Source organism: Carcharhinus amblyrhynchos, chromosome 3 (assembly GCF_965287045.1).
Source record: "Carcharhinus amblyrhynchos chromosome 3, sCarAmb.v2.hapA, whole genome shotgun sequence".
In the NCBI taxonomy this organism is placed as follows: Eukaryota; Metazoa; Chordata; class Chondrichthyes; order Carcharhiniformes; family Carcharhinidae; genus Carcharhinus; species Carcharhinus amblyrhynchos.
Genome location: NC_137326.1, coordinates 29,235,992 through 29,248,472, shown reverse-complemented (window position 1 = coordinate 29,248,472; position 12,481 = coordinate 29,235,992). Strand labels below are relative to the sequence as shown.

The 12,481-nt window shown below is 38.7% G+C and overlaps 1 protein-coding gene across 6 annotated transcripts in view; it reads right to left on the bottom strand.

The window, feature by feature from the left end:
• ccdc66 (coiled-coil domain containing 66) overlaps nt 1-12,481 on the bottom strand; it is a 61,425-nt gene that overhangs the window by 37,787 nt on the left and 11,157 nt on the right. For 4 of the 6 annotated variants that reach the window (XM_080182678.1, XM_080182677.1, XM_080182685.1 and 1 more), the window contains 6 exons: nt 9,742-9,806; nt 7,253-7,278; nt 5,741-6,212; nt 2,885-3,086; nt 2,181-2,284; nt 672-814 (listed from right to left, as the gene is read on the bottom strand). In XM_080182678.1, coding sequence (XP_080038804.1) covers nt 672-814; nt 2,181-2,284; nt 2,885-3,086; nt 5,741-6,212; nt 7,253-7,278; nt 9,742-9,806 — 1,012 coding nt within the window. The remainder of the gene's footprint in view (nt 1-671; nt 815-2,180; nt 2,285-2,884; nt 3,087-5,740; nt 6,213-7,252; nt 7,279-9,741; nt 9,807-12,481) is intronic. The other 2 variants (XM_080182680.1, XM_080182681.1) reach the window with 1 other exon arrangement.

The window sequence follows — 12,481 nt, the reverse complement described above, 5'->3', positions numbered from 1 at the left end:
CCTAGGTTCTAGTAATTGCAAACTGCCTGATCATTTTCTGTGCAAGCCTGTTTTAACTCTTCACATACATACTGCTACTAGTGACAAAAAACTAAATTAATGATCTGATATTGAATATTGCAAAACTTTTTCAAGTATGTCACTAAAGCAGCTAGGTTTCACTGCAAGATACTCAGAAGTAAAGAGGAGCATTAATCAACCTTGGTGTATCCTTACCTAGTGCCTAACAAGCAGCATCAGTTTACACAGGAGCAGAAATATTTTATGCTTTGATGAGAAATAAAAGGGTATCATAGCACTTTATGGACATCCAGGATCTTTCTCAGTGTTCATCTTTTACTGCGGCTGACAGACCATAGCACTATTTCATTTTTAGATTAACAGGGATCTCTCCCCTGAACTTTTCTGTAACTAATATGGAAAATATCTAGAAATTTGGGCAAAGTAACATTTCAGTGTGTATGCATTTCCCAGCAAAATAGCTATAGAAAAATTGCTGCAGCCACTTGAGTCAGACTACAGATTTAATTAAAAAAACAAACATTTGCCTATTTTTCTTCAGTAAGAAATAAAACAGGCAATAAAAAAAACAGGCAGGAAGAGAAAGAAAGAGGTGAGAAGTAATGGAACATAGAGAATAAAAATGTAAAAGTATATATTTAAACTCCTACCTTTGCTTCACATGTTGCAACTGTCTTCTCATCTTTGGATTGTAGGGGTGCCCCTGCACCAGGCCTTCCCCATGGATTCCACTCCAAAAATTCTGAAGCTGCATTACCTTTTTCTAACTGCTTCTTTAAAGCCACCTGTTCATCTGCAGATTTCCAATAATCAAAAATATTGTCAATTATGTCAGAAAGCAGCATTGTTGATCCTGAAAATCAATTTTATGACATGGTTTAATCTCCACTTCTTTTTAAATGAGTTAGAGGAAAAACTAATATTTTTCTCATCAGGACAGTTGATACAGCAGTGGGAAACGTTTTTTTTTGTAAACTTTTTGGCGTAAGCGTTAGTGGACACTGCTTAAACCTCTGTCCAATATTCCAACAACTTGCTTCAGTTGCAATCTCAAAAATGTTAGCACAATCACAAAAGTCTGGCATTTACAGATCTAGCCAGTTTTAATAGAAGTTTTTAAAAGTCCCAAGCAGTCAGTGAGTGCTTCCCTCGGTCAGTGGGGGAAATTATCATCAGAAATTTAGACTTCCTGCGCAGATGCCAAGCAAGTCATGTGTCAAAACTTTCATAGGGTCCTGGCGAGCATCAAGTGACCGGAGAATTTGGGCTATATCTAAGATTCCTTTATCTCATGTAGGAAGACTTCCATTGGACCCTGGGGCTGTCTTCCTTTAACACAACTTACGTAAAAAATATCCTTCTATCCACTGTAATATTACTTATCACTTCCCTTCTATCGTCTCAAACATTTGCCTCTTCACTAATCAGAAAGGATCAATGCAAAATGTACTTATTAAATATTTTCACCATTTTTTGATCCAAAGAAACCTTCTTCACCACTCACTTCTTCGATATACTAAATTAGATCAATCAAAAACTTATCAAAATAAATTAAAATCACACCTAAAGTGTGCAGGCTTACAATTTATTTGATGGATGAAGTTTCAAATTATCGGCCCAAGTCTGGGGTCAGTGATAAAGGAATGTTGCTTGCCCTACATCACGCTGACCACAGACTTTTCACAGGCTTCTGAGCAGCAATTTGCTGTCATCGGGCACTTGATCTAATGTGGTGCTCTCTAACATGCATTAAGTTCTGAAGGAATATGGCTCCACACTTAGAAAATTAAATACTTCGTACCAGAGAAGTTACTTTTATATAATTATGACTTATCGCTGCATTATAAATTTGCTTAAGTCTAAATTGCTAACTTTATCTGCGTTATTTAATGGAGAAGTACAACACGTTCACACCTTTATGTGGACTGCTATCAATGAAGCAATATAATAGGATGACCTGCTCAGGAGCAGAACAAGCTTGATACCAATTTCCACACTTTGGCATTTAACTGTACATGTGGGGAGAAGACATTAGAAGTTTCTGTTCTATGTACTCCATAATAATGGAGAGAACGCATCATTTCACCATTATTGTCAATGAAGAACCCAGGCCTTTAAAGGAAGAGAAACAATTTTTCCAGACATGGAACATCACATACCTAGTTCCTTTTTCCATTGGATTCGCTTGGCTTCCAGCTGATCCTTTTCATTTTCTCGTTCTCCAAGGTGCCTGAAAAGACCATCTTGGACTTGGTTGTTCACACTAGTCAAAGTAATGCCATTCACATAAAAAAGAATCAGAAGTATATTTTTTGCTGCTTGCTTTAAAGAATTATAAACTTGCAATACAATTCTAAAATCAATTAAACTGCCTTTTTGTGGGTCAATTAGATTATTCATAGAACATCCATAGTTATCAGGAAGTCAATGTCGACTCAAAGGGTCGAATGGCCTCTTCTACACGATAGGGATTCAGTGATTCTCTTGCAGTTACGGCCTCTTCAAAATCATTCTATCATGCTGAGAAAGGCCATAAACTCTAGGATTCCTTCCATCAACCTCTGTACCTATCTCTCCTCTTTAAAACACTCCTTAGACCATTTCTTTGAACAAGCTCATTAAAAGTGCTAAATAATTGCAAGCTGCTACTGTTGTTGAGCTACTAATTGTTAATTACGAAGAAGTATTGGTAGCACAAGTCACTCACTACAATAAATGGCATCATCAACTCTCTACCTGACCATGCACCACGTCATAGCAGACCAATTGTGCAATCTTGTACTGCAAATTATAATAGAATTGCTGTTCTTGATTTATTTAGTGCATTCATATTATACTTATTTGCTTAGTTTCCACTACGTACCTAACACCCACAGTTTTCTCAGTTTGCACAGAGTTTGCTTGTTCAAGGTTTGCTCCAGATTTATTAGTCGCCTGTTGTTTTTGGGATGAACCATTGTGTTGTAAGGCTTCATTATTGGTGCAGCCAATACCATTTTGCAGAGTTTCATTCCCTTCCCCTTTCAGCTCTTTACATGTAGCCTCAGCTTCTTTAACTTCTTTACCTATTAAGAAACACAACATCAGCAATCAAAGCAGAACATCTTGTTTATTATCCCTGTTGTACATCTGTCTTTATAAAGGAAGAAGGTGCTAGCCAAGCAATGGTACAAGGGGAAGTAATTCTGAGACAAGATGGGTTTAAGAATGAAAAGGAGGTGGTATTGGCTAGGTTATCTGTAAGTAAAGTTAATAAGGACCACAGGAGATGTATCCAAGGAAACAGAAGAAAGTGAAGAGTGAAAATTACAAAGCCACTGCCAGTAATTTTTCAATCTTCCTTGGGCTCACGGGCAGTCCCAGTGTACTGGAGAATGGCAAACGTTAGACCCTTCTTTAAAAAAAGTGTAATGATAAGCCCAGCAAATACAGGCCATTCAGTTTAACTTTGTGGTGGGGAAACTTATAAAAACAATAATTCAGGACAAAATTAACAGATACATGAACACATGCAGGTTAATTAAGAAAAGTCAGCATGGATTTCTTAAGGGAAAATCAGGTTCACCTAACATGCTGGAGTTTTAATAGTTAACAGACAGGATTGATGACAGCAATGCTATTGATGTGGTGTACAGAAGGCATTTGATTTGATGCCGCACAATGGACTTATGGGCAAGGTTGTAGCTCTATCCATAAAAAAGAGATAGTAGCCACATGGATACAGAATTGGCTGAGAGACAGGAAACAGAGTACCAGTTAATGGATGTTCTGTGCTGGAGGTAGCTTTGTAGTGGAGTTCCCCAGGGGTCAGTGTTGTACCCTTACAATTCCAGATTTATATTAATGACCAAGACATTGGTGTACAGAGTGAAATTTCAAAACTTGCAGATATTCAAAACTTGGAAGTATTGTGAACTGTGAGGAGGATAGTGTAGAACTTGAAAGGGACATAGACAGGTTGATGAAATGGTGGGCAGGTAACAAATGAAGCTCAATGCAGAGAAACATGAAATGATTTGTTATGGTAGGAAGAACATGGAAAGACACTTAAGATAAAGACTACAACTCTAAAAGGAGTGCAGCAGCAGACAGACCTGGATGTGCATAAATCATTGAAGGTGGCAGGGTAGATTGAGAATACAGTTAAAGTATATAGTATCCGGGCTTTATTAATAGGGGCATAGAGTGCAAGAGCAAGGAAGGTAAGTTGAATTTGTTAAGTCACTAATTTGGCTTTAGAGTATTGTGTCTAGCCCTGGGTGCCACACTTTAGGAAAAATGTTAAGACATTAAAGAAGATGCAGAAAAAATTCACTGGAACCACAGTTATGAAGATAGATTGGAGAAGTTAAAACTATTTTCCGTACAAAAAATATGGTTGAAAGGAGAAGTATTCAAAATCATAAGGAGTCTGGACAGAGTAGAGAGGGAGAAACTGTTGCCAATCATGAAAAGTTACGTACAAATTTGAAGTAATTAGTAAAAGAAGAAGTGATATAAGAAGAAACTTTTTTTTTCACATAGAGTGGTTAGGATTTGGAATGCGTGCTTGAGAATGTGATAGATGCAGGTTTAATTCGGGAATTCAAAAGAGAATTAGATAGTTATCTGAAAATAAGAATGTGCAGGGTTACAGAGGGAAAGAAGGGGAATGGCACGAGGTGAGTTGCTCATTCGAACAGCCAAAGCAGGTATGATAGGCCAAATGGCCTTCTCCTGCATCAAAATAGTTCTGTGACTGTACTGTTACACCAATCAGTTCGGCAAGAACAAAAGGGTAAAAACAAAGGGTAAAAAAAAGCACAATTAGAATTGGTATTTTTGAATATTTTGTTTAGAATGTTACACTTGATTAAAGATCTAATAATTTTAAAAAGAAATTTGTTATCCTACTCCACAGTAAAGAACGACAACATACTTCAGAACATTAGTTTCAAAGTATTCATGTTGAGAATCCATTGCAAACATTGACTTTTTTTGGATCCCTATTTGACCTTCAGCAAGTTTATTAGTTACACAAAGAACTATAATTGCACAAAACATTTGATTACACAACAACAGGAATAACCAGTTAACAAACACAGTAAATTACTGAAGTTTGAGACTACATGAAATCCCCTTTGACAAGCTTGAAGAGTTACGCATAGATTTTAGACAGTAAAATCTCTGAATTTCTGATGTTTCCAAAAAGGATGTTTACAACTTTCATAATAAGATACTGATTTGAAGGATTGCAAACTTTATCTTGGCTTGTGCCAAGTTACCTAATTTCAGACAAAATTCCAGAATTTGGTGTTGCAATTGGCTAAATGATCTTTAGCAGCAAGGTAGGGTAAATGGAATTAGCTCCTTGCTCCTAATTAATGTTAAGTAAACCCTCCTTGAAAGGATGATCGTCCATCAACGTCATGTTTGGCGGCGTTTCTTTTTCTCTCAGCCCCACAATTGAATACTGTGCTGACACTCAAGGCCCAAGTTCACATATGAAGGATGATCATCTGGAGAAGGTATCAGAGGAAAAGCTAATAGAAAAGCAAAATACTGCAAATGCTGGAAATCAGAAATGAAAACAAAACTGTTGGAACGCTCAGCAGGTCAATCAGCAAAAAGAAAGCTGGTAATGTCACTGCATACAGAAGAAAATTGCAAGCACAGAAAGTAAATTGCTGTGTAATATTTATTTGACTCAAAGCTACACAAGCTCCCGCATGACACCTACCTGGCTTTGTACTTTTGATTCTTTGCTGGTTTTGGTTGGAATTTTCATTCACTTGACTTATAGATGCTAAAATTTGCTGGAGTTGCTCTTGGGTCAGACATACCAAGCTGTCTTTTAAAACATCCGAGGAAATCTTTTGCTTCTTCAGTGGCTGTTGCTTGGTTATGACAAGTTTCTTCACAGTAGCTTTATTTCCCGACTGACCATTTTTAGGAGATGTTTCAGCTTTATTTTTGATTTTATTATCTGTCTTTTTATCTGTAATCAACTGCTCTGCATTTTCTCCTTTCCCAGTTGTAACAATAGTGTTAGTTACAGCATGTTTCAATACAGGCTTGTCAGTCTTATTATTTTCATGGGTTGAAGGAACTTCCTGCAAAACTTGTTTAGATCTCAGCAGTTGTGTTGCTCGGTTCTTGTATTTTATCTGACAAATATTTAAAACTGTCAGCAGATATAGTATTAAAAGCTCCTATTTAAGCAAAGTTCGAAAAAGTATTTAGATGTTACATTGCAGAATTTCAAAAGGTTACAATGTACATTTTCTTCTATAAGGCCAAGATGAAGAGATAACATGTTTCAAAAGTAAAAATGCTTTTAATCATACGCAGTTCAACTGATGTCAATAAAACACTGACTATTGATTTCAATCTCTACCAACTTAACCAACACCTCACCAAATCCTTCAATCTATTCCATCCTTTTATATTCCTGCTTATGTGCCATTTACCTGGATTAGACTTTTTTTCAAAATCTGAAAACTTCAATTCCATCACTTCAACTTTCTTTGGAAAAGAAAATAAACCCAACTTCCTTTCAACTTTCCCCATAATTTGAAATGCCTGTACCACTGCCAAGGATTTGTGGTTTATGCTCATACAAGTCCATAACTTATAATGGAATTTATACATTCCCCTCAGCATTAACAGCTTCCTAAAACAATAAAAGAGAGTAAAGGAAGAGAGAGGTGGAAGCTGAGGATGGAGGTAGGGAAAGAGGAGAAAAAGGGTGAGGAAGGAGGGGGAAAAGGTGGGAGTCAACATGTTACACAGTGTGGCTCCATGGGGCTGCTTTTCCCTATTGATTCATTTGGTTAAGTGACTTTGCATCAATGGTAGTGTGGGATGGGGTTTTCTCTGTGTGAATTCTTCTCATCTTGAAGGTTCCTTTATTAAATGGGAGGGACTGCTGGGAAGTGATTTAGCCTCAGCTCAAGAGTCGTAGATTGATATAGCACAGAAAGGAGACAATTGTTGCCTCAAGAGGGGAGGATATGGCAGTACATATTTTCAGATTCAGCAGGATCAGCATGTTATTTTGACTTACAGATTGGGGACGAAGTAATATGTGGGGTCCAAATTTTGCTTCAGCTGAGATGATGGCTAAATGCTGTCATAACTAAATGGGTGGCAGTCAGAACCCAATTTTTGACATTGATGGCAAGGGGGTGGAATGTTATAAATGCAGACCTTTTCTGATACAACAATAGATAACTTAATTTAGATCACTTACCCTTTTAGCATCTTTTGATGAAGCATCTGTAATAAAATTAGACCAATCATGAAAACTACAACAGTAAGAATTAATTTCGAACATAAATATATTCCGTTGTAACGGCACTATTTTCAGTCAAGGCATCATATTGAACTCTGCAGCTCTTAGTTTCTCAGTTATGAAAAGAATTTTTTCCTTTGAATTACAATAACAACTTATTGTTCAGAAGAAAAATTGTACAAGAGGGACATGTTACATACACAAAACAGTCAAATTTAACTAGTTAGCAGTTCGTGTTACGAGGAGAGATATGGAAAAATAATACAATTGCCAGTAGGTGTGCAGATCAGGGGCAGCTAAGTGATGGATTAACCCTGGGAGATGCCCACAGCATTCGTGTGGAACTAAGAGGAGCACACCTATTCCTATGGCCACAAAGAGCCTTTTAATGAAAAAAAAAACCCCAATGACCTGGCTCTCTGTACAAAACACCCTTGCTACCACCAGCTTTCACTGTTAAGCTGGAGACTATGGCAGCCTTGGGTGTGCACTCAAAATGGTGTCATCAAAAGATAACTGTAAGAAGTCTCATAACAGCAGGTTAAAGTCCAACAGGTTTATTTGGAATCACGAGCTTTCAGAGCACTCTCTTTCCTCAAGTGAGTGGAGAGTTGGATTCACAAACACAGTATATATAGACAGAAACGCGTTTGCAAGACAATGGTTGGAATGATAGCCAAGTTCCGCAGGCATGAGGACGACCTCAAGCGGGATCTTGGGTTCACGTTACACCACAATTTACCCCCACCATTTTGCCTGGGATTGCAAAATCCTACTAACTGGCCTGGCATGAGACAATTCACACCTCCACTAGTGTGGAAAGTAATGGCCCGCTGTAATTACAAGAATTTAAAGTGCACTTCACCCAAGTGCAAAACTTCATTCAAACCGCTGCTGGCTGGAACTGCTTGGAGCCTGCAGCGAAAAAGATCCAAAGGATCCAGTCTAACTCAGCTCTGTCAAACTCAGGAGGCCACACCACCTTTTTTGCTGCACTGGCTGCTGTAGAGTCAGGGAGTGTGAGGGGAACCCATGTGGGGCTCAGTCTAGGCATTTAAAAATAGTTACACTGCAGTTAGAAGTGGTTTTATTTCTTGTAACTTTTTCAGAGTAGCTATTAGTGTAATACTGACAGAATCATCCCAAGTTAGTACCCAGGTGAAGTTAGCATTTCTGGAAAATTGCTGCGTAAACCCTTACCTGGGAACTTGCCAGAGGAATTCTCCAGTGCATCTTTGGGGTAACACCGCCCCCCTCACCTCCCCCCACCCCCCCCCAAATCCAATACGGGGAAGCCAGGACCTTATGTGCCAATAATGTGCTATTCTGATGAACGGTCCAGAGCTACAATATGGCATTCATTCAATGTTCACCCACCATATAATAATGAGGCTTAGTCCTTAAAACACATAGGCTTTCTTAGTATTATCAGGTCAGCTGACAAGCTCCTCTGATCATCAAATAGTTAAAATCTAACCCAATAAGGCAGATCTTCCAATTTTCATGAGGTGGTAAAATTGGCAGTGGCAAATTTGCCAAACATAATATGACCTACTGATTTCCTTTTCCACTAATTTCCAGCAGTATGTATTATGTGCCACAGATCCGCTAACTCCCAAACTTGAAAGTTTTGCCCTTAGGAGATATGAAAAACTAGAACTGGATTGACTAGTGATTTCATTGCGGGGTGGTGGTTTATATGTCAAGATACTTGAGTTTATGATTCGTTTGAATGGGAGGGGGGGTGGGGGGCAACAGCTTCAAAATCAATTCTGTTCAAAAAAGTGGTTTAGGTAAAATTTCTGCAATGTTCTGCTCTTTTTCAGGTTGCTGGCCTTTCTCAGTATGCAGGCACGCCAGGGAATTCCAGGATTGTACACAATAACATGCACATTCAGGTTACAATCAGATTAGTGCCAGTAGGATGTTTTTATTTGAATTGTGTACTTTGGATCCTCCCTAGGTACCTGTTCAGATGCACTGACCCAGTTTTTCCAATCATCAACACTGATAACCTATTTAAAATGTTCCAGCTATATGGAAAAAGAGCGATGCTGAACCAGAGAAAAATATCTACAGTAAAAGTCTGAAAACTTTATAAAGAATATAATGCAAAGCAGACAATTTTTTTAGATTGTATAGTATACACAGAACACAGCTGTCCCACAGATGGCCTAATTGGAAAGTTAATCAGTTAAGTACCCCACACTGCTTTTTCTCCTTTGCTTTCAGAAATCCACATGAAGTGATGGTACCTTTTGGCTGGAATCAATTTTTTTTTAAACTTTTAAAAATATATAAATCTGGATGTGGAATTTATTAACTACAGGGCAAACAGAATATGCATCTTCATAAGTGACAAGCAGAGAATGGAAATAAAATGCAATTATCCTCTTGTATTCTAGATGAACAGTATATAATTATTATATTACTAATTTATCACTTACCATAAGGTGCTAAAATTAACTTAGGCTTTCCATTCAAAAACTGTCTTTCAAGCTTCAAACCATCTCTACAAGCAAGCATAAATTGTTAGTATGCAAAACATTATGTACGATCAAAGCTGTCCTTATTTAGAATGTTATTTTGCACGCTTTCTACTAAGTTTTTTAATCTTGATCCTTCCACCAATAGAAAGTTTCATCCCATCCACCCTGTCCATATCCTTCATGATGTTGAATAACATCTGCCAAATCACGCCTCTCATTTCTTTTTTCCTTTCTATCTATGTGACTGAAGTTCCTCATCCCTGGAACCATTCCCATGAACCTTTAACAGAGGTAACAGAGAGAGCAGACAATGGCAATGCAGTGGATGTAACTTGGATTTAACAATGGATTTTGAAAGACCTCTGATGAGTACTCCATAAGAGAACATAAGAAATAGGAGCAGGAGTAGGCCATCTAACTCTTCGAGCCTGCTCTGCCATTCAATAAGATCATGGCTGATCTGAAGTGGATCAGCTCCACTTTCCTGCTTTCTCCCCATAACCTTTAATTCCTTTGTCTATCAGAAACCTATCTACCCATGACTTAAATATAAAATATATATATATATTTTACTATTTAGTATATTATATTTATTTATTTAAGAGACTAATAAATAAGATCAGAGAATGTGGAGTTAAGGGAAAGTGGCAGCATGGATTGATGGTTGACTTCAAGATAGAAAACAGAGTGGGTGAAACAGATAGTTATCCATAGTGGTGTTCTACAAAGATCAGTGCAAGAACCACTGTTGTTCACAACTGATACTAACAATTTGGACGTTGGAATCAAAATCAATATTTCTAAATTTGCAGATTACATCAATGTGGCAGTGTTGAACTTCATTTGCCCATTTGTTGGGGCGGTAGTTAGCACTGCTGCCTCACAGCACCAGGGACCCAGGTTCGATTCCCGACTTGGGTCACTGTCTGTGTGGAGTTTGCACATTCTTGTTGTGTCTACGTGAGTTTTCTCCGGGTGCTCTGGTTTCCTCCCACAGTCCAAAGATGTGCGGGTTAGGTGAATTGGCCATGCTAAATTTCCCCTAGTGTCAGGGGGTCTAGCCAGGGTAAACGTAAGGGGATAAAGCCTGCGTGGGATTGTGGTTGGTGCAGACTTGATGGACCGAATTGCCTCCTTCTGCACTGTGGGATTCTATGAACACAGATAAATGCGAGGGAATACACTTTGGTAGAAAGAATTGGAAAATTGCTTACTATTTGGAAAGTGCAAGTCTAGCTGGAGTAGTGGAACAAAGGAATGTTGGACTACAAATACATCAATCACTAAAAGTTGCACTACAGGTTAGTGAAGCAAAGCATTAGCCTTTACTTCTAGAAAAGTAGATCTGAAAAGTAGGGATGTTTTATTCAAAACCTGTACTCAAACCTTATTCAGGCACATTTGAGTGTAGACAGAGGTTCACTGATGTCTCTACCTGGTCTGGCCTGCATGTGATTCCAGATTCACAGCAATGTGACTCTTAAATGCCCTCATGCATGGGCAATAAATGCTGGCACAGCTAACAACACCCACATCCCATGAATAAATTTTAAAAGGTATGAAAAAAGGTGCAAAAGAATACTTTAGTAATTCGGGAAAGGATTCACAAGCTGGAACTCCATTCTTCAGAAATAAAAGATTGTTGGGGGTACAGAGATCCGTTAATTTTGATAGAGTAGAAGCAAAGAGAGAATGTTTCCTCTGGTCGGTCCAATAGCTCTTTGATTGAGATCGGAGGGGGGGGGTTGGGGTCCGCTGCCACTCTGCCCGTGATCAGTGGAGGGGGAAGGGGGTCTGCTGCCACTCTGCCTGAGATTGGTGGAGGGAACAAAGAACAAAGAAAATTTACAGCACATAAACAGGTCCTTCAGTCCTCCAAGCCTGCACCGATCACGCTAACTGACTGAATTAAAACCCCTTACCCTTCTGGGGACCGTATCTCTCTATTCCCATCCTATTCATTTATTCGTCAAGACGCCTCTTAAAATATCTGCTTACACTACCTCCCCCGGTAGCGAGTACCAGGCATCCACCACCTTCAGTATAAAAAACATGCCTCGTACATTTCCTTTAAATATTGCCCCTCACACCTTAAACCTATTCCCCCTAGTAACTGATTCTTCCACCCTGGGAAAAGCTTCTAACTATTCACTCTGTCCACGTCCTCATAATCTTGTAGACTTCTATCAGGTCACCCCTCGACTTCCGTCGTTTCAATGAGAACAAATCAAATTTCTCCAACCTCTCTTCTTAGCTAATGCTCTCCATACCAGGCAACATCCTAGTAAATCTTTTCTGTACCCTCTCCAAGGCCTCCACACCATTCTGGTAGCGTGGCGAGAATTGAACACTATATTCCAAGTGCAACCTAGCTAAGGTTCTATAAAGCTGCAACATGACTTGCCAATTTTTAAACTCAATGCCCCAGCCGATGAAGGCAAGTTTGCCGTATGCCTTCTTGACTACCTTCTCCAGCTGTGTTCCAATTTTCAATGACCTGTGTACCTGAACACCCAGATCCCTTTGCCTATCAATGCTCTTAAGGGTTCTGCCATTTATTGTATATTTCCTATCTGTATTAGACCTTCCAGATCACATTTGTCTGGATTAAACTCCATCCACCCAAGTTTCCAATTTATCTATATCTTGCTGTATTCTCTGATGATCCTCAACACTTTCCACAAATCCACCAACCTTT